This window comes from Herpailurus yagouaroundi, unplaced genomic scaffold (assembly GCF_014898765.1).
Source record: "Herpailurus yagouaroundi ecotype Mexico unplaced genomic scaffold, PumYag 253, whole genome shotgun sequence".
NCBI classification, from domain to species: domain Eukaryota; kingdom Metazoa; phylum Chordata; class Mammalia; order Carnivora; family Felidae; genus Herpailurus; species Herpailurus yagouaroundi.
In genome coordinates, this window is record NW_024412470.1 from 2,326,074 (window position 1) to 2,348,325 (window position 22,252).

Sequence of the window (22,252 nt, forward strand, 5' to 3'; positions counted from 1 at the left end):
CTTGAGACGATATGCTCGGCGCCCGCCGCCCGCCCCGCAGGCCCGGGCGCTCGCTGCCCGCCGCCCCGACGCCGTGCCAATCTGCGGCCTCCCCGCCGCGAGAGCCGGCGAGAGGACCAATTAGTGCAAGCTGTGATGTGGCGACGGGTCCGCCGAGGACGCAAACCCCTCCCCGTTCTCTTGGCAGAGGCCACCGCGAGGGCCGTCAGATGTCAACAGCTCTCCGTCACTCCCTCCCGGCTCCGGGGGTGGGGGGCGCTGTCCCGGCCCCGCGGCCGCCACGCTCGCTGGGCTCCCCCCGCCCCGCGGCCCACGCTCCTACGGATCGCCTCTCGGATTCGGAACCAGCCGGCTACCGGCACGTTTGGCTCTTCCTTTAACCCGAGGCGGGACTCTGGAAGTGAAGGGGAGCCTTTTAAACGTACGGCGTTCTGGTCTCTTTGCAGAACCAGGAAATACCCTTGACACGCTCGGGAGCTTCCGTTTTCGGAGCCTCGGAGTGAGAGAACGCACAGATGTCTTGGGCTTGCCCAGGCACCAGTTCACCACGTATGTGCAAAAGAAATTGCTTTAGAGCTCTCAAACTACGGGTGGAAAGTGATCAGGTCCTGCGGAAAATTGTGTGTGTGTGTGAATTACAGGTTACCATAGAAGAAGACCGGTATCTCCAACGCGTAGCCAAGAGTTTTAAGGGGAACTCGCTTTGTACAAAAGAGTCTCGCCATGGTATCTGCTGACAAGGACATAAGCAGATGACTAATGGTGTTTTTTTCTCTTTAATAAACTCAGGGTTTTTTTTTTTTTCCATTTCATTTGATTTGAAAAATGGACATATAATCCAACAAACCCATTAATTCAAAAATCCTACTCTCAAGTTCAAAAATATAGTATATGATTTGGCAAGCAGCAAGCTCCCTTCCCAGTTACGATTTGATTGAACCAAAATAAGCCTGTGAGTACATTAGAGCTGTATTGGGAGGTGAGGCAGTCGAGAAACTCAAGGAAGCAAAACCAGAATACTGGTATAGAAGGAACCATCCGAATTTGTTAGAAAGGAGATAGATACTTCGGAGGAGTGGATTATCCAAATGCAATGTTGCAGGTTGCAACTTGGAATGCACTATTTATGCCTTTTTTTTCTGCCCTGAAAAAATTACATATACGAATTGTATGTACATATATGTGTAATATATATTAATTATATATTATATGTTGATTATTAGATATTAATATTATATCAATTGATATATTAATTCTATATTAACATTATATTGATTAATATATCAATAATTATATATTAATTATTATATGTTAATATTATATATATATTATGTTGGCCTGTGGAGGACGTGAGAAGGCTCAGTTCCTGATGCCAGGGAGCAAGACTCTAACTCCCTAGCTCGCAGAAAGTGATACTACACCAAAAATGACAAGTTTTAAGTTATGTGTGATGAGCGACTCTACAAAAGAGAACACACTGAGGGTTGATGGAGGTGGGTGGGGGGTGGGCTCAATGGGTGATGGATATTAAGGGAGGGCACTGGTCACTTGTCATGTGTGGAGCCCTGGGTGTTGTATGTAAGTGACGAATCACTAAATTCTACTCCTGAAAACAATACAGCACTATATGTTAACTAACTAGAATTTCAATAAAAATTTGAAGAAAAAAAAAAGAACATACTTCTAAAAAGTTATGTGTGAATATAATTGGTGCCATAGGAGTTCAGTGATAAATCAGATACACTCAAAAGCCAGGGATTACCAACCTTCCGACCTCATATTTATTGGCCCCTTCAATTCCCTGACCTTTGTCTCTCCTCATATTCAGGAACCTATGCTGCCTGAAGTACTCAGAATGATTCCATCTTGGGAGTATTAGGTAAAATTTACCACGGTCTTGACAAAACTTTCAATCCTCCAGCTGTCTTCCTCTCTACTTGGTCTACACTGCTCTTCAGGAGAGCTCCATGTCTTGATAACTCTGTCTTCTTCCATTCTGTCTTCATTCCCTTCTCTCTCCAACCAACCACCTTCATTCAACCGCCATCTCACCTACAGCCTTGCTCCCTTGTCTCGCGCGTGCACAGAAACTTCAGTCCACATGTAAAATATTTAATTGATGTGCTCACCTGTCACTTTCCCCAATGTAAACAGCTAGACACGTAGTCAAGCATGGCATTAGAAAGCTGTCGTGGATGAAAACGTCACATTCCAATCTTTTTGGCTCAAAAAAGCCAAGTATCAGATAAGAAACACTAGGAAAGATAGGTGATGAAGATAGGTCCATGTTTTCTTGCTGACCCCCAAGGGGGAAAAGAAATTCCAGCTAGGAGAGAAGGGAGAAGGAGGATGCAGAAGGAGAGAAATTTAATGTGAATGTGTCCTCAGAGAGGCAGGGCTAATCATTCTTTTGCTTCAGGTATCTGGGGATCTGAAAGCCCAGGGTAAGTCCCCAGTTTCCATCTACAGCCCTGGGAAGGAGTGAGCCTTTCGTAGGTGCCCTGCAACCAGAATAGTCTAGGGGCCACATTGTGATGGCCGAAGGGTTACTGGGGGCGAGGGGAGTGAGAGGGAGTCTCCCATAGCCCCCAATTAGCAAAAAGAACATTTAAATTCCCTGTGTCCCTAGCAGCCCTCGAGGGAGCTGTGGAAGCTAGTTGAGCTGGTAGACGCGTGGGAATGTTGGCAACCAGTGTGCGGAGAAGCTTAGCAGGAGGAAACCACCTCAGCCAGCCAGTGGCAATCAGCCATTATCTCTCCGTAGAAGCCACGTGGAGATAACACAGCAGAAAACCAGAGGGTCAAGGGAGATGACCAGGTGGAGTGCAGAGGATTTTCGGGGCAGTGAACACACTCGTTATGATACCACAATGACAGGTAAACATCATCATAGATTTGTCCAAATCCACGGAAGGTACAACACCAAGTCTGAACCAAAATATCAACTGGGGACTTGGGATGCTTAGGACGTACAGGGAAGGTTCGTCGGCTGTGACCAGTATGCCACACTGGTGGGGGATGTTGTTATGGTTGTGCAGTGTGGGTGCAGGGGCTGTATGAGAAATCTCTGTGCCTTCCCCTTAATATTGCCGTGACTTAAAACTGCTCTAAGAAATAAAGTCTTTTAAGAAAGCTAAACAATCGCGAAGAGTTCTATCTCAGTGTAGTACAACATTGGACTGAAGGGCCCCAACTGTTGGCCAGATACCCCACCTCCACTGGAGGACTGCCGTGACATTCCGAAAGCCCCCAGAGCAGGAGAAAGGAGGACAAACAAACAAACAAAAAGTACTGAACTTGCCTGAATTTGCAGAAAGAAATGATTGATAAATGAGCACATTTGACCGAGTTTACCTGGAGTTATCAGATAAGTTTCTAGCCACGGAAAAGCAACAGGGGGCTCAAGATACCAACTAAACTTGGTTACAGAAAACATGCATACCTTGTCACATAGCCGTTTTGGGGACTCAGATTTGTACTTACCACATTTCGTTGTCTTTCTGATGTGTTGACCCTTTAAAACCTCCATCTTCTTAAATCTCTATTTCTATCCCCAGGCTGCTGAGCCCCACCGAAGAAAAGCACAGAGAACGAAGGAGGGTAGGGAACTGGGAGGTAAGAAAGGCGGGCTTTAAGGTCTACCCTCATTTGATGGGCAGGTTTGGACAGGCGGAGGAAGGAGGGCCAACGCAGTAAGAAGTCATAGCCGTATAGAAGGTTACAATTTACAAAGAAGGCATTTTGTATGCGTCGTTTTGCTCAGTGCTCACAATCATCTAGGAGGGAAACAGACATGCCTTTTTGTTCTTGACCAAAGACACGGCCTATCAGCAACAGAGCCTAGACTTGACACTATTCTTCTGACTCGAAATCTTACATTCTATCCACTGTCTCACGCTCCACGTCTTTCTTTGGTGTCTCGAAGGCCGGCTTTGCTTGACGCAAGTTTCCTTTTAGCTCACTTGGCGAAAGGTTAGCTTTCACACTCAGAATCCCATTTGATCTTTGTACCATCAGGTCCCATCTTACAAATGAGCAAACTGAGACACACTCACCTGTTCAAGGTCACTGGACTGGAAGCAGTTTCTCTGCTTCACGGTTCAACGACCTATGCATTATATCCTGCTAACGTGAAGCTGTGATAGTACATTATTACTGTTGTATTTTTAGAGAAGCAAAATAGAATTTAGAATTTAGTAGCTGAAGTACTGCCTTATTCATGGAAAAAATAGATCACTGACTGAACTTTTTTCTCAGGCTCTTATGAATGTCACATGCACCTCACAATACAAAACAGTTCTATTTGATTATATTTCCTTTCCTGTTCAATGAACTTCATGAAAATTGCATATTTCCGTCTGAAAAAATTGAGAGATACAGAGGTAGTTTCTGTGACAACACTTTGCGTAAGCGAAGCATTGCTCTCTAAGTAGAAATGGTTCAAGTCAAATGCTTATTATTTTTAACAAAACACTTCCTCAGTATTAACTTTGAAATCAGCAGCAGATTTGTCCATTTGTTTTGTAAATCATTTCGCACTGGTTTTCTTCTCCTCTTTAGATCGTTTTGCTGCGCTTGCAATTTGATATCTCATTCATGGCTCTCCTGTCTGCAAACTCTGTTTAGTGCAAAGCTTTGCAGAAAAAAAAAAAAAAAAATCTCTCATTTGACCATGAACTTTCGATGATCTAGTTAGCTTTACTGTCAAGCTTCCCGCGGTCTTTTTGAAAAGCAGGACTTGTCCGTGCTGCCCTCTGGCCAACTTCAGTGGGACTAAAGCGCTAGCAAGAGCCATCAAACTGCCTGACGGCTTGTCACCAGCGAGGCTCCATTAATTTACACACATTTTCCACTGTTTGGCATCTACCATGATAACTCTTTTCTCTTCCAAGCAGCTCCTGGTTGCATTTAACACTTGGGTTAATTTTCATCAGAGTTTAAATTTACCCATCAGTTATTTCAGGGGAGCTGTCAGCCAACATATGGAGAGAAGAAGAAAAAAATCCTTCTGAATTTATAATAAAGTGGAATCTGTTGAATGTGAAACAAAACCAGCTGCAATATCGTGAGGCCCCGGTGGGGAGAGCGGGGTCAGCAAAGAATTGCAGAGTGGATTAGCTGTTCTATTCACCAGAGCCGCATCTGGGCACCTCGGAGCTTCCTGATATATCAAAAAATGATGGAAAGACACAGTTCAATTTGTCCCCCTTTTATAAAGGATAATTAACCTGTCAGTCTTGCTACTTTAACAACTTCATTAAATTGGAGGCGAAATGGGTGCTGAGAAGCGTTGTCTTTCTCCAGAAGGAACACGGGGCACTTGTATAAATGGTGGGAGAGGAAGGAAAACACAGGCACGTGCACCCCGATAATGCTCTCTGGTTCCTGAAAAATGGAACATGCTTCTTCCAATTATATAATAATCCTGCCTTCACTATGACCTGCTAAAAGTAATTTTCTTAACTCGGGAGGCAGACGAAATAATGTCACAGCCCAACTAGGCCAGAGAAGCATTTAAAAATTGAGGTTGGAGGGTTTCAGATGCTGTTGGGCCAAACTATTTAAGACCCGGAGTGACGGCCCAGCATTTCACAAGTAATAAAAAGAAATAAAAACAGAGCCCCCTCAGGTCTCCACAGCTCCCTCCACCGTGCCCTCTTTGCCTTGCGGCATTCGTATCTTGGCAATAAATCTTTTTTTTTTTTTTTTCACTACTGCAAAGATTGTAGACTTTAAAACACATTTATTCAGGAGTCAAAGAACATCGAAATCATTTTGGTGTTTGAAACCTTAAGTAATCTTAGCCTTTTCTTTCTTAAAGCTAATAATATACTGAGTATTTTAAGTAATTGAAATAGTTTAATTAAGATTTCAGTCATTCTCTCATTAGAAATTCCACTCTGTATACATGAGTACGAAGGCACAGAAGGGATAATTCCAAAATATTTTTCAAATTTTATTGAAATCAACATAATGTCATTACCAGTTAAAAAGGACATGGTTTTGTGAGGTGGTTAATTCAGTCCTGTAGTGTTGCATTTAATTAGCACAAAATAATAACGCATCGTAAAACAATAATAAAAAATTTCAACTAGCTATGGTAAATATAAAATCAGGAATTCTAGGTCTGATCATATCATTTTCCAAGAAAACAATTTTATTTTTAATTTACAATTTTTAAGAACACAACACAATTTATATCTTCCCAATTTCTTTTTTGCTAATATTTTATGAGATTATTAAAAAGTAAATATAAAGTTAATATCACCTTTAAAATTTATTCTAAAGTTATGATCCTTACGAACGATAGTATTTTTATTTTAAATTCACTTAAAAGTATTTCACTTTTGGTAATTCATGAACATACTAGGAAGGCAAAAATAGAACAGCTTATACTTCCTTTAATACAATAGATGCCATGGAGATGAAAATCTTTCAGTTTTATTACAAGTGATTTTTAGAAAGAGAGTAACAGTGTTATTCACTAAAATATTTACATGCTTTATTTGATGGAGACATCAGAGTTCATCCATTCTTTTGTTACATTTGCAATAAGATTTGGTAGAGCTTCTGGAATAATCACAGCTACTGCATGAGTTACTCAATATTTAAGAACATAGCCATTCTTTTTCATGCTTTTTGTAATGAAAATTGCCTAATTTCACGGAAATAGTCATTAAAAAATGAGAGATGACACTTACGAAGGTGAGTGGCATTGAGAGATTTTTCAGAGCACATTTGGCTTTATCACGTCAATTACAGGATTTCTCTTTACCTCGCCTAACTAAGGATTGTATTTACCATAAAGAAGACAGTTCATCTTTGTTACCGTTTTTGGAAAAAGCTGGTCCTCAGTCCTCTCCAAAGTGAACTTTTCCCTCTTCCTGAACTTGCCTGTCTCTACAGTTAGACAATAATTAAGATGATACACCTTGTATTGTTCCAACTTAGACCTCTGTCTACATGCATTGGCAGAGAAGAATTAAAATCTTTATGAGCCCTTCCCCCATAGTATTGTAAAAAGGGGAACCATGATTCACAGTGGCAAATGTTCTTGCCACCGGAGCTTTTCCAAGTTGCACGTGATTCAAAATCGTGGTGGCGGACACACAACACCACGAGTGCTTTTCCGCAGCAATGACATCCCACCTTTTTATATATAGCACTTGGCATGTTTGCTTGCTGTGTCTTTTAGAGGAAAGACCCAAGGGCCATTGAGATTAGCAGGCTCCTCAGCCGTGTCACCCTCTCCAGCTGGTCCGGCACCGGGGGCACTGCAGACTGAAAAGTAAATGACTCTGATTCCATCTGAACTAATGTCGGGAGACTGGGGATGTTAAGAAGGAAAGCGGCACCAGTCAGAGCTTATTGGACACTCACTATATATAAATGAAATCGAACAGGGACAAGGGAGAAGGTTTTGTGAGATTAAATCCTACTTCAGGGTCCAGAGGTAGGTTCATTTTGCTGTGCCTGTGAAAGACTTATGGAGTGACCCAAACCTTAATTGTAGAAACCAAGTGTCTCTGCTTGCCCAGAGAAAATATCCCAAACCAGAAACATGACCGCCTCTGTCCCAGGGAGTCCGTGAGACAGTCGGCCTTCACAATGTGGAACGCATACTTCTGACCGATTCCAACTTTGTTTTGAGAGAAGAGAGTGTTGTCGCAATTCAGCTGCGCATCTCCTTCTTGTTTCTTATTCTAAGCCAACAAAACACTGCTAATTTTAGAGAGTAAAGACAGCCAGAGGCTCAAATGAGCAGTAGTACCACTAAATAAACATGGGAAGAAATGCCACTTGCTATTGTTAACGAAATATTGAAATTGCCTCAGATTTAATCACTGTAATTTAGCAATTTTGTGAATGTAGGTCAGCCATTTACTGGCAGCGATGTTTTTTATTGAAAGGGCGTATTTCTTTTTCACTAACAACCTTCGAATTTGCAGTCAATTTATTGCAAAGAATTACAAATTATCAATGAAGCATAAATGTAATTAGGTCTCCTTACATACAGCACGAGTGAAACTATCTACCAAGAGTTCTCTGAGCCCGATTTTAAGATCAAGTCCTCACAGTTTAGGACTGCATTAGTAATTGAGAATGAAGTGGTGTTTTTAACAGAAATGGCTTAGGTGTTTGCAACAACTGTGGAAACCTGTTATCTTCATTCCCTGATTTTCCTTTTCTTGTGCTATCACCAGACTACGTCATAAAAACCACCTCCAGTTCTGCCACCACCATCACAATAAAAGAGATATGATAATCATCTGAGAAACTGAAACAAGCATATGTTGGGTTACTTGTCTGACTAGTGTTTGAAACTTACCAGTTTGGCTTTGTGTCTATATGGGGATCCACAGAAAGCCACAAGGCACACAGGGACACGTAATGTGGACTAATCAGAGTCTCCTAATACAATTATGATGGAAAGGCCAATACTATTTCACCTTTCCTTTATTCACATTTTGGAAACAGAAATATCTGGAATCAGATCACCGGCTATCCGCATGTAGTCCTCAAATTTGTGAAGATAATAAACGACTCATTTCCTGTTAGGCCGCTGGAGGTTTTGTGCTATGTTTCAATGAGGATATCCCACCCAGGAGTAAGAGAGGAGCTGAAACTCTTCACTACTGGTAGCAAAATTGCAAGCTAGGAACTCGATCCTGGCTTTGAATCACATAAAACAGGGATGTAGTCATTTGCATAGGACATGTTCTAGAACGTTTCAAAATAAGGATTTGTATTGTTATTTGAGACATCGGTTGGAGGAAGCCTTACATTTAGCAAGACTAAAGCTAGGTCTAGCTTTAGTGATGGGTGGGTTTCGGGTGTAGGTTTAGTGAGCATGTGATTCATTCATCCACGCTCATATTTTGGGTTGGCTAAAAGGTAGATTTTTCAGGGCCCCCAGGTCAACTTGGTTCTTTGCTTCCTTTTCATAACAAATAACTAAAATTCTGTATGGCGATATACAGCCTAGCTTTTTGGTAAGAATTTTAAATCCTCATATTTCAGGATTCATTTCTATCAGTGTTTCCTAAGTCGCTGTTAGCCAACCTGGTAAGCATTGCGGGGCACCACTGTAAATTGAATGTTTTACATAAATGAACACCGCCGTCCTCATATTCTCTCTCACCAGCCACTACCTAGACCCTCTGACTGGCCGCCACAAATCAGTGAAGTCCCAGTGATGATCTCCCTCCCCTGGGTCCTATGGCAAGTAAAGATCACCCACTGTGTACTTAGATACAGGCTTCCTCCTGCTAGTCATTCTCTCTCAATCTGGACGTGTCTCATCCCCCCCCCCCCCCCCCGCCCCGGTCAAGCATTCTAGAACACTCTCCAGTCCCTGCAGTAGAGCAGTCTCCTGGGTAGGCACTGAGGTAAGCTATGATTCCATAACATCCTCACAATCATGCAAGGAAAGCAAGGCCATATCCATTCCACAAATGAACAATGACCTGAGTCTCAGAGACATTAAATAACTTGCTCACGGTGACCTAATTATTCAATGATGACATCAAGATGTGAAGTCGGGGCTTTTGGATTTTATACCCCCCTGTATTTCTGCCCCACAACTCCATATGTGTGTCTCAAATCGAGCACAATAAATTATTCCTCTATCTATTACCTCAGAGTACCTGGCACAGTATCACGCTTATAGTAAATGCCCAAGAAATTATGCCGTGATTACATAATTTCTTGGTATTCCTCAGGTAGAATGCGTATCTATATAGAACTCAGCTGCCTCATTTTAATCATCTATTTGCCTGTCTGTCCCTTGCATGAGGCTTTCTTTTATTTTATGCATCATCGTACCCCCAGTGTGTGACACGTGGCTGTCTCTCAGCATTCAAGAGATTCAAGACAGGGAAGCGTCCAGAGAGGAGAGCAAATGTTGCCAACAGGAGAGAGAATCAGCCCCCTCAGTGGCATCTGGAAGATAAAGCTTCAACACTAGAAACCCCCTAACATGACCAATTAATTAAGTTTTCCACTTAAGAGATAAGGGCCTTGAATAAATAACCTTTGTACTGTACCACAGTTGTAGATCTAAATGGCCCATGAGATCAGGTAGAATCTATGCAGACGGGGCACCTGAAAGGTTCAGTCGACTGAGTGTCCGACTCTTGATTTCAGCTCAGGTCATGATCTATCAGTCGTGAGATCAAGCCCCAAGTCGTGCTCTGTGCTGACGGTATGGAGCCTGCTTGGGATTTTCTCTCCCTCTCTCTCTCTGCCCCTCTCCCTCCCTCCCTCCTTCTTCTCTCTCTGTCTCTCTTTCTCTCTCTCTCTTTCAAAATAAGTAAATAAACTTTAAAAAAAAAAAGTCCCAGAAGATAATTTTGTCTGTTTTTACCGGATCACTAATATTAGCTTGCTTTCTTTCTGGTCAATTGTATCTCTTTTAAATATTTCCTAAAAGGCGGCTTCATTGTTTAACAACATAGGTATATCTTTATTTGTCATTGAATCAGGAACTTAGAAGTCACACCAGATGTGACTCTCTGTACTTGCCCTTGCCCTTGCACGGGCAGATCAACATACACATTGGGGATCCATACACAGGACAGCAGCAAAATAGGGTTTGTTCTCACGGGCCGAACCACGTCCTCCCAAAAGACGCTGAAGTCTTAACCCTCAGTACCTGTGAATGTGACCTTATTCAGAAATAGGGTCATTGCACATGTTGTCAAGTTATGATGAAGTCATTAGGGTGAGCCCTAATCCCATATGACCGGCAGCCTTATATGTAAGGGAAATTTGAACACAGAGATAAATATACCACGCGAGGATGAAGGCAGAGATCAGGATGATGCTTCAGCGAGCCGAGGAGCTCCAAAGACTTCCAGCAAAACACCGGAAGCTAAGAGAGGTGCAAGGAACAGATTCTCCTTTCCAGCCCTCAGAAGGGACCAAGCCTGCTGACACCTTGACCTCGACCTTCTGGCTCCCAGAACAATGTGACAATAAATGCCTGTTGTTGCAGCCACTCTGTTTGTGGGTACTTTCCTATAGCAGCCATTGGGAACGAATATACTTGTCTTACGCTAAGATTTATAGACAGTGGCCTTTAGTTAAATGGGTTCTGTCTGTACTTAAAATTAAAAGGAAAATCATTTTTGTTATGTTTGCTTTTTCTTTAGCCCAAAGATACAAAAGTCTGAGTCATTATACGTGAATTTTGTAAAGGAAATATAGTAATTTTAAAGGAGTTAAGATGAAGTCATTTTTGACATATCTTTTTTTTTTAAGTTTATTTTTGAGTGAGACAGAGACAGCACGAGTGGAGGAGGTGCAGAGAGAGAGAGAGAGAGAGAGAGAAAGAGAGAGAGAATCCCAAGAAGGCTCTATGCTGTTGGCACGGAATCCACTGGGGCTTGAACTCATGAAACCGTGAGATTATGACCTGAGCCGAAACCAAGAGTCAGACGCTTAACCAGCTAAGCCACCCAAGCCCCCCGACATACCTTTTGAGTACCATGGAAATAGACTGTATGTGATAGCATATGACAGAAGATGTTATGAAAGATGCTACCAAGTTATAATCATTTATTACAGAGGTGAATAGAGAGAAAATACAAATAAGATTACGTGGGAAGAAAGAAGTTGGTCAGTGCCTAAATATGACCATGATCTACCCCATGTTGTTCTGGATATCAAAGACATTGATTGAAGGTGAGAAATGGAGGCAGTCGGCTCGGACACTGTGTAGAAAGCTTACTGGGTAGCACTAGGACTTCTGGGAAGATATGGGGGGCAGGGAGCTTGGGGGCTCTACCCTCCACTCTGCATCAGCAACATGGCTCCTATTTTATTGTTTTCATATATTAGGGTCCTGCCTAAGGGTTCATTTAAAAGCAGGGCTAGGCTGCTTTTTTAAAAATTGCAGTTACTGCTTTAGCATTGTTTTCTGTTGACATTTCAAACCCTACCCTACAGAGACATAGGTAATAGATAGGTAAGTAGATAGATAAACCCCAAGTTAATTAAAATATAGTTTTCTGAGATCACACAATTTCGCTGTATCCCTTAAAATCACTGGATAAAACTCTGAATGTCTCTGAATCCACACTTAGGAATTAATGTTTCTTCTAATCGTAATTTGTTTTACTAAGTTCAAATGTTTTGAAAGAATTAAAGTAGTTTGCTGGCATATTAATTTTCTGATTTGAAAAATTCAAGGACCTCCTGGCTCTGAGAACCCTCTGTTCAGTTTGCTGATTCTTTTCTTAAAAATGCTTTCTAATAAGTAACTGTCCCCCTTTCAAGTTTGAAATAGTATTTGTATCTTCTAAAACCAAGCCAGTTTTCTGACGTATGATGTCAGATGCTTACTGGCTGGTACTCTTCACTTAAGCTCTAGGACTACAAAATAAACACTCATTAAAACCAGGACCTCTCGTGCTCTGATTGCTACCAGAATAGATCTAGGTCTCGGCCACTTTTGGTTGTAGCAGACCGCTATGCTCTGTCCACCCGCACTCTGTCAAGTTGTGTAGATGCAGCTAGATATCGTTCAACTTCGCTATGCATCTGACCCTGCTTCAGACCCACCACTCTCAGGATCCTACCCTCCTTTCTCACTACTTCAAACCGTGGCCATTTAGCCTCAGCGAGGAAACCCTCAACTCTTCCTTCTTCCCACTCTTTTCAACTCCCAGCTCTGTGTATCCATGCAGGCTGTGCCTTTGTCCAAACACAAAGACCTACAACTACTTTCACGTTTTAAAACATCAATGCAAAACTCCTTAAAGTGAAACCAAGCTTTTCTGTCTCTCCTTCTCTTCTCTAAAGAAGTCACATGTTGGACGGGGTCCTTGATGGCACAAGAAGATGCCTGCGGGTCTGACTTACCCCTCTCTGTGTCCCCCTTTCCTCTGGTTAGAACGCCCTCGGTCCTCAACCGTGCACCTGAAATGTTTCCTGTGGTTGTTTCTTACAGCTCCATGTAGATCTATCTTCTTTCCCCAATTAGATTATAAACTATCTGAGGGTGTGAAACAAGTCCTTTCCTTAATTTGGGTTCCTCATAGAGCTAATAGTGCTCAGCACGCTTGATTAACACCTAATAGGAAACCCTGGCTTAAATTAACAGAATTCTAAAGCTTTCACAGACACAGAATACTCGCCTGTCGTTTTTCTGCTTTCACGGCAAAAGTGGGAGTGATGGTAAAGTCAATTTCGGGGGCTATTCTTGACAGGATAATCAAGATGACATTGATAACAATATCAGGAATGTGTGCTCTCTGATTTCTAAGGCAGGCCACTCCTTCAGAGTTGTGGCTAGTAATAAATCATTCACCTCTGACACAAGCCATTCAGCAACAGAGTTTTAGCTTACAAACGAGGAAGATCCTGAAGGTTGGAACTAGGGTCTCTGCTGTAAACCTTGTCTGAATCTGCACACCTAGTAGGTACTTAATAAATGCCTGTTAAAAATGAAAGGACTAATATAAGCCTAGAGCCATCACGAGTGACAATTGCATTCAGCAAGTGCCATTTAGTTCAGTAAGTCAAAGATTTTTATTTTTTTCAATATTTTTGTTCTCTTAAATAAAGAGGTTAATAGGTAATTAAATCGCCTTCCAACAGCTCTCTGAAATATGACTCTGAAATCTTCAGTGATTTTCTTTCATATCCTGATCTGAATATATTTGTTCCTTTTAGAGAGAGAAATTAAAATACAACCACTGGAACACAAAACACAGAGCAGTCTCTTTTCGGAATGTTCCTCCGTGGCTGCCGAGAGGAGCTCTGACTGCCATTTACACGGTTCTCTGAAATAGCCGGGACTTCACTGTTCCCTTTGCCGACAAATTGGTGATAAAGCGACATCTCTCTACTCAACACCCGAAAGATATCTCTATGGTTCACAGTGTTGAATTCATGTGTTCAGTGTATTTGGGTCCGGGGTGTCCATTGCCTCAATCCAAACAAATGGATCGTTAGTTTCTCGCAGTCTCTTGAAAGTCCTCTACCTAATGCCCTGTGCTTCCTCATCGCCAACTTTGTCTTTCCTTGTTATCTTCCAATTTGGAAAAGAGAATTCTCCATATTTGGAGAGCAGCTGCTGCCCATGTCTTATTCATCGCATGCCACCTTTCCGTTTCTCTAGCAGCCTGACTGCAAATTTCAGTGATCACATAGGTAATGGGGCATTTGGGATTTCTGGAATAAAACTAGCTGTGTCCCCATAACACTTACCCCTGGATCTTCTCAGCATTCAGATATTATATTCAGTTTGCTCGTATCCATATGGTTTCAGCTGGAGCTCCTTCCCGTATTTCATGTGTTCACCCTGACCTTGCCTGGGAGATTTCCCCATGGCCTCAAAGGCACAGAGAATGCATTCTTTTTCCCAGCGAACCCCTAAAGAAGCTGACACTGCTTCTGCGCACATTAGGGCAGGAGTAAAAAAACCAGTTGAGTGTCTAATATCTCATGTTTAACATAGTCAGCCCAGGAAAGCAGCCGCTTCTCTCTCTCTCACTCTCCCCCCACCTCTCTCTCTCTCTCTCTCTCTCTCTCTCTCTCTCTGACACACACACACACACACGCGCGCGCACACACACACACACACACACACACACACACAATAACTTAAGTAACTTTACAAGTTCTTTAAATCAGATATTCTTTCACTTATTTCCCTGACACTCACAGCAAGGTTTTCTATACTTACACAGGCCAGTATTTTCTTCTGGAGAAAAAAAAAAAGACAGTGGTCCCGCTCCTTAATACGGGGGAGCCAAGAAAACACACCTGTAGTGGAGAATGAATATTCTAATGTTTCCGAACCTTTTGGTGAAGGTGAAGGGGGCTTGTTGAAAACATTGCTGTGAGCAGATGGACCCCTGAAACCATCTGCTATGAAGCAACTAAATGTTCAATGATGCATTACAGAATTATTCAGCTCTCAAAGAGCCTGAAAGTAGTTAGTAATGACAGCATCTGTACCGAGAGCGAACAACCTACTTATATATGATCTATTACTTCATAAACTGTTTGGAGACCCTCACTTCTTAAAGAAGCAGCGGCCTTCTGATTGCAGGTGTAAATTGTTACTTAAAAATTCATGAATTATAGTATCAAAATTAGCATTTATTTTCCTCCTTTGCGTTAAATACACTTGGCGTGGAACCCCATTTTTTTTCTCATTCCTCAACAAAAGTGTAGGTGACTGAGTCTATTTGATATCACTGAAACCAAAAGGAAAGAAAGTGTATTTTCATTTCTCCAAATGATATCCCCTGGATATTTTAACATCTACATCAATGTGTCTTCATTTTCAAAATAAAGTGTTTTTGTTATAAAAACGGTATGTGCCCCGCATAAAAATGAGATAAATAAAAATTTAAAAAAAGAAAAGAAGTTACTCCCAAAGACAATAGCACCATTGATAGTTTTTAGTGTATTTTCTTCAGGTCTTTTCCCCTACTAAGTTTAAAAACAAACAACCAGGGGCGCCTGGGTGGCGCAGTCGGTTGAGCGTCCGACTTCAGCCAGGTCACGATCTCGTGGTCCGGGAGTTCGAGCCCCGCGTCAGGCTCTGGGCTGATGGCTCGGAGCCTGGAGCCTGTTTCCGATTCTGTGTCTCCCTCTCTCTCTGCCCCTCCCCCGTTCATGCTCTGTCTCTCTCTGTCCCAAAAATAAATAAAAACGTTGGAAAAAACAAACAAACAACCAAATTTAGTTCTATAATTCCTACAAAGTATGTTGTATTTCAGAAACTTGGTTTTAAGATGTACAACTTGATGACCCTTTATTCATGGTCTTCCAGAAATACATATTCAAACTGATATGTCCATATGATGGAAAACCATTCAGCAATGAGACAGAACTAACAATTAACATAAACAACAGCATGGGCCAAACTCAGATGCATTATGCTAAGAAAAAGAAGCCAGATCTGAAACGCTATGTGCAGTATGGTTGCACTTGTACAACATTCTGGAATAGAGATGGGATCAGTGGTTGCCAAGCATTAAAGATGGGACAATATTTGACTAGAAGGAGATAGCATGAGGGTTTTTTTAAATATTTTTTAATGCTCTTATTTATTTTTGAGAGAAAGAGAGACAGAGCATGAGCAGGGAGGGGCAGAGAGGGAGACACAGAATCTGAAGCAGGCTGCAGGCTCTGAGCTGTTAGCACAGAGCCCAATGTGGGGCTGGAACCCATGAACCAGGGGATCATAACCTGAGCAGAAGTCAGATGCTTAACTCGCTGAGCTGCCCAGGCACCCCTCTTTTATTTTTTGAAGGATAACGTAATTGTTTGAGGTGGGGGATACATCAATGTATGCATTTGCCGAGTGCATAAAACTTCACATCAGAAAGACTAAAGTTTACTTTACGTACATTGAAATGTAAACTAAATATAGTCCAAAGAGTATAGACCATAGAAATTATCAGGTGTCGGCTTTACCCCTTGCTTAAGGAATTGTATTTATTCATTTAATAATTATTTATTGCGTGCTCCTCTACTCCAGGCACTGGTAAGTCCTAGGGATAGAGCAGCGAAGAGACAAAACACCTGTATTCAGGGAGCTTACGTTCTAGTGGTGGAAGACAGTCAGCAAAATAAACAGTTAAGTTCTATTAGATCACGGTAAGTGCTATAGAGAGAACTAAAGCAGAGAAGAGGAGTGGGGAGGAGGGCATATTTAAGAAGGTAACATATAAGCACAGTCTTGAAGAAGATGAGGGGGTGAGTCCTGTGCTCTCTGGGGGGAGACTGATAAAAGTTCCTGAAGTCTGGAGGGAGAAATGAGCTTGGTGCAATCCAAGAACAGGAGTAGATATGGCCAGCGTGGGGACTGGAAGGGAAAACAGAGGGAAATGAGGTCAGGGGCATAACGGAGGTGGGTCTGTGAGCATCCTACACAGACGTAGGCACTTGGCTTGACTCTGTGTGAGGAGTGCTGTTGGAGGCTTTCAAGTAGAGGGGCAGCATGAACTTACGACACTTAACGGGAGTCAGTCTGACTGCTGTGTGAAAAGAGAGGGTATGGTCTGGGTCGGGGAGAATCAAAGAGGGAAACCAATCAGGAGCAAGAGGCAAGGGTGGTTCGGACCAGAGTGGTGTGGGCAGAGCTGGTGAAGGGTGGCTGGATCCTAGAGACACTGGGATGAAAGCTAACAGGATTTCATCACAGAACAGCCGTAAAGTGTGAGAGAAAGAGAAGTCGAGGATGACTCGAGGGTTTGGGGACTGATTCACTGGGAAGATGGGTTTCTGTCAACTGTAATGGAAAAGACCAAAGAAGGAACAAGTTTGGAAGAGAAAATTATGGGTTCAAAATATGAGCTTGTTTTTAAATGTGTTACCTTTGAAATGTGGATTTCCGAGTGGAGACATCTGGTAGCTAGCTTGGTATATGAGTTTGGAGTTCAAAGAGACGTCCAAGGAGGAGATATAAATTTGGGTGTCGGCAGTATATAGATGGTATTTAAAGTCATGGGATCCATTCAGATAATTTCTCCATAGGCATATCCAAATGCTTGCACTCCTACAAAACAGAAAACAATTCTAAGCTTCTATGTACTACACCCTTCCCACCCCCTAGAAATCTCAACAAGAAGCGTGAAGAGAGCTTTTTGAAACATTTAGAGAAAATGAGAAATCAGCCTTGAAATAATAGCAGTGGAAGCTTCTCCGTCTCCTTTCATATCCTGCTCCCTGAGAATTTCTCTGTGTGATAATCCTTGCTATACATATACCACGGATCAAGGTATTCACGCAGCAATGGCTTTTTGTGACGTCACTTAGAAATCTGCTGTGTCTATGTGCCACATATATATATTTGGAAGGGATTTTTTATTTCAGACATTTTTATTCCAGACAATTTATTTATTTTTGAGACAGAGAGAGAGAGAGAGAGAGACAGAGAGTGAGCCGGGGAGTGGCAGACAGAGAGGGAGACACAGAATCCAAAACAGACTCCAGGCTCTGGGCTGTCAGCACAGAGCCCGACGCAGGGCTTGAACTCATGGACCACAAGATCATGACCTGAGCCAAAGTCGGACGCTCAACTGACGGAGCCACCCAGGCGCCCCTATTTCAGACAATTTTTAATTAAAATAATTTGGGGGGTGGTGCCTGGGTGACTCCGTCAGTTAAGCATCTGACTCTTGATTTTGGCTCAGGTCATGATCTCACAGTTCATGCGATCGAGCCCCGTGTTGGTCTGTCAGCATGGAGTCCGCTTGGGATTCTTTCCCTCTCTCTCTGCCCCTCCACCACTTGCGTGCATGTGTGTGCATGCTCTCTCTCTCTCGAAATAAATAAATAAAATTAAAAAATCATATTCATTATATTCATTTGATTATATATAGAATTATTTAGAAGTAAAACTACACACAGAGCTTGAAACATGCACAGAAACAAAATTCACAGTGTGCAACTCTGTATAAAGATACATTTACACAGGGACACCTGGGTGGCTCATTAAGTTAAGCGGCTGACTCTTGATTTCGGCTCAGGCTGTGATCTCACAGTTTCCCGAGTCTGAGCCCCGTGTTGGGCTCTTCATGCTGGTGTGTGGACCCTGCTTGGGATTCTCAGTCTCCCTCTCTCTCTGCTCCTCCCCCGCTCACACCCTGTCTCTCTCTCTCTCTCAAAATAATAATAATAATAATAATAATAATAATAATAAAAATACAAAAATACACTTACACAAATAATATATGTAAAAGAGAAAAATTACTTTTTACTTCTCATTCAGTAGTTAACAAGACCCTTTCCTATTTCATTCATTATTATAAATTAGATGTTTATAAAAGCTAGTTCTAAAAACTCATTCGTTTTATTTATATAATTGTAAACTAATGTTCTGAATAGAATGTTAATTTCTATCATCAAAAAACATGGGAAGAGGCAATCCAAGATGGTGGCAATGGAGAAGCTGAACTTACCTCCTCCCACAGACACACCAAATCCACAGCTATGTATAGAATAATTCCCGGTGGGGGAAAAAAATTAAAAAGAACAACTCTCTCCACAACAAGGGATAAACATGTCATGGCTAGATGGTAGGAGAAGCAGAGTCTCACCAAACGCCGCCACCCTATCCGCGTATAATAAGGAGAGATCTCACAAATCCAGAGCCTCTCCCAAAGAAGTGGGTTGTGCCATTGAGCAACTCAACCCTTAGGACCTGCACCAGAGAGATGAGGCCCCCAAAATGCCAAGCTTTGGAAGCCAATGGGGCTTATGCCCAGGGGACCTGGGGGCTGTGGGGATCTGAGATACTCATTTTGAGGGGATGGCATGTGGACTCACTTGCCCCAGGAACCAGTACAAAGGCAGCTTAAGAAGTGATTATATGTGAAGGAAATTCACTTGCTAATTTTAAAGCATCTGTTGGGAGGTGCTGGTGCTGACCAGTTGGGACTTTCTTGGGGGATAGAGGCTCTGGTGAGAGCCATTTTTGCACTCTCCCTCTACCTTGCTAGCAGAGACATCCATGATGGGGACACAGCCTCGCCAAAGCTGGTGGGTGAGTAGCGTCCATCCGGGGGCCTCCCTTGATTGCCTGGCCTTGGTTATCAGAGGGGCTTGTGTCTGTAGACCCCAAGAGACCATACCAATCAGAAAGATGGTCTGGCAGAGAAAGACAAATAGCATATGATTTCACCTGTGTATGGAATCTAAAAAGCGAAACAAATGAACAAACAAACAAAAGCCAGACTCTCAGTACAGAGAACAAACCGGTGGTTGCCAGAGGGGAGGTGGGAAGGGATGGGTGAAATAGGTGAAGGGGATTAAGAGGTATGAACTTCCACTTAAAAAATAAGTAAGTTGCAGAGATGAAAAATACAGCATAGGGAATATAGTCAATAATATTGTAATAACGTTGTATGGTGACAGATGGTGACTACATGTATTGTGATGAGCACTGAGTAATGTATAGAATTGTCAAATCACCTTTATATACCTAAGACTAGTATGACATTGTATGTCATTTATACTTTAACATTTTTTTAAAGTCCAAGGCAGACCAGTGGATTTTAATATAACAAACTACAAAAAGTTCATGTTTCAATTAACCTTTAAGAAACGTCTATTTATTGGGGCACCTCGGTGGCTCAGTTGGTTAAGCATCTGACTCTTTAAAAAAAATTTTTTTTTTTTGCTCTTTCCCATCGGGGTGCGTGGAGTGAACTCGCGGGTCTGTGAGACCCGAAAATTGAAAGCTTCTTTGCGCCCTGGCACCTGCACCTGGTGGCTCTGCGGCTGTCACCATGCCACAAAACGAATATATTGAGTTACACCGGAAACGCTATGGCTGTCGTTTGGATTACCATGAGAAAAAGAGAAAGAAGGAAGGTCGAGAGGCTCATGAACGTTCAAAGAAGGCAAAAAAGATGATTGGTCTGAAAGCTAAGCTCTACCATAAACGGCGCCATGCTGAGAAAATACAAATGAAAAAGACTATCAAGATGCATGAAAAGAGAAACACCAAGCAAAAGAATGATGAAAAGACTCCACAAGGAGCAGTACTTGCGTATCTGCTGGACGGGGAGGGACAGTCCCGAGCTAAAGTACTTTCCAATATGATTAAACAAAAACGAAAAGAGAAAGGAAAATGGGAAGTCCCTTTGCCCAAAGTTCGTGCCCAGGGAGAAACAGACGTATTAAAAGTTATTTGGGGGGCGCCTGGGCGGCGCACTCGGTTAAGCGTCCCAACTTCAGCCAGGTCACGATCTCGCGGTCCGTGAGTTCGAGCCCCGCGTCAGGCTCTGGGCTGATGGCTCGGAGCCTGGAGCCTGTTTCCGATTCTGTGTCTCCCTCTCTCTCTGCCCCTCCCCCCGTTCGTGCTCTGTCTCCCTCTGTCCCAAAAATAAATAAAAACGTTGAAAAAAAATTAAAAAAAAAAAAGTTATTCGAACAGGAAAGAGAAACAAGAAAGCATGGAAGAGGATGGTTACAAAAGTCTGCTTTGTTGGAGATGGCTTTACTCGGAAACCACCTAAATATGAAAGATTCATTAGGCCAATGGGCTTACGTTTCAAAAAGGCCCATGTAACGCATCCTGAATTGAAAGCCACCTTTTGCCTGCCAATACTTGGTGTAAAAAAGAATCCCTCATCCCCACTATATACGTCTTTGGGTGTTATTACCAAAGGTACTGTCATTGAAGTGAACGTGAGTGAGTTGGACCATGTGACACAAGGAGGCAAGGTTATTTGGGGAAAATATGCCCAGGTTACCAACAATCCTGAAAACGATGGATGCATAAATACAGTCTTGCTGGTTTGACAGCACTTTCAGACAAGTAACTCTTGACAATTCCTGAAGACTACTCACCAGTTAAGAAGACACCATTTCTGTGGTGGTTCTCCAAATACTGCCCAACAGCCTTACATATCTGCAGCCATCAAGAGAACTATTTATTCTATTGTAAGAAACATTAAAATAGGCTTATTTACAAAAAAAATTTTTTTAATGATTATTTATTATTGGGAGACAGAGAGAGACAGAGCATGAGCATGGGAGGGGCAGAGAGAGGAGGAGACATGGAATCCAAGTGGTCAGCACAGAGCGCCACGCGGGGCTCAAATTCACAAACCGTGAGATCACGAAGTTGGACGCTCAACCGACTGAGCCACCCAGGCGCCCCTTCAGCATCTGACTCTTTTTCTTTTTTTTTTTAATGTTTATTTCTTTTTGACAGAGAGAGAGAGAGAGAGAGACAGAGACAGAGCATGAGCGGGGGAGGGGCAGAGAGAGAGGGAGACACAGAATCCGAAGGAGGCTCTAGGCTCTGAGCCACCCAGGCGCCCCAAGCATCTGACTCTTGATCTTGGCTCAGGTCGTGATCTCAGGGTGCATGAATTCAAGCCCAATGGTGGGCTCTATGCTGACAGTATGGAGCCCGCTTGGGATTCTGCCTCTCTCCCTCTCTCTCTGCCCCTCCCTGCTTGCACTCTCACTCTCTCTCTCTCTCTCTTAAAATAAATAAACTTAAAAAAAATAAACTTCTAATTATTGAGTTTCAGCATACCATCCGAGAAAGAAAGAAGGAAAGAAAGAAAAAAAAGAGAAAGAAAGAAAAAGGAAAGGAAAGAAAAGGAGGAAGAAAGAATGAAAGAAGGAAGGAAGGAAGGAAGGAAGGAAGGAAGGAAGGAAGGGAGGAAGGAAGTTTAAGCCGCCTACCACACCCAGCACACTGCACAGGTAATAGACAGAAGGACACCCCCGTCTGCCTGTGAAAAAGGCCCATCTGCCTGTCCTGGAG

General features: G+C 42.5%; 1 protein-coding gene across 1 annotated transcript; it reads left to right on the plus strand.

Moving 5' to 3' along the window:
- The first annotated feature begins 20,148 nt into the window (after positions 1–20,148).
- Positions 20,149–21,451, plus strand: LOC121020873 (ribosome biogenesis protein NSA2 homolog). The gene is made up of 2 exons (XM_040460953.1): positions 20,149–20,655; positions 20,894–21,451. Exons 1-2 carry the CDS (start codon positions 20,256–20,258, stop codon positions 21,271–21,273), a joined length of 780 nt encoding a protein of 259 aa, XP_040316887.1. The 5' UTR covers positions 20,149–20,255; the 3' UTR covers positions 21,274–21,451.
- The last annotated feature ends 801 nt before the right edge of the window (positions 21,452–22,252 follow it).

Excerpts from the sequence above, each read along its gene's own strand:
- LOC121020873 (XM_040460953.1), top strand. The coding sequence starts at position 20,256 with ATGCCACAAAACGAATATATTGAGTTACACCGGAAACGCTATGGCTGT. Across the intron at positions 20,656-20,893 it reads AGAAACAGACGTATTAAAAG|TTATTCGAACAGGAAAGAGA; the intron begins TTATTTGGGGGG and ends AAAAAAAAAAAG.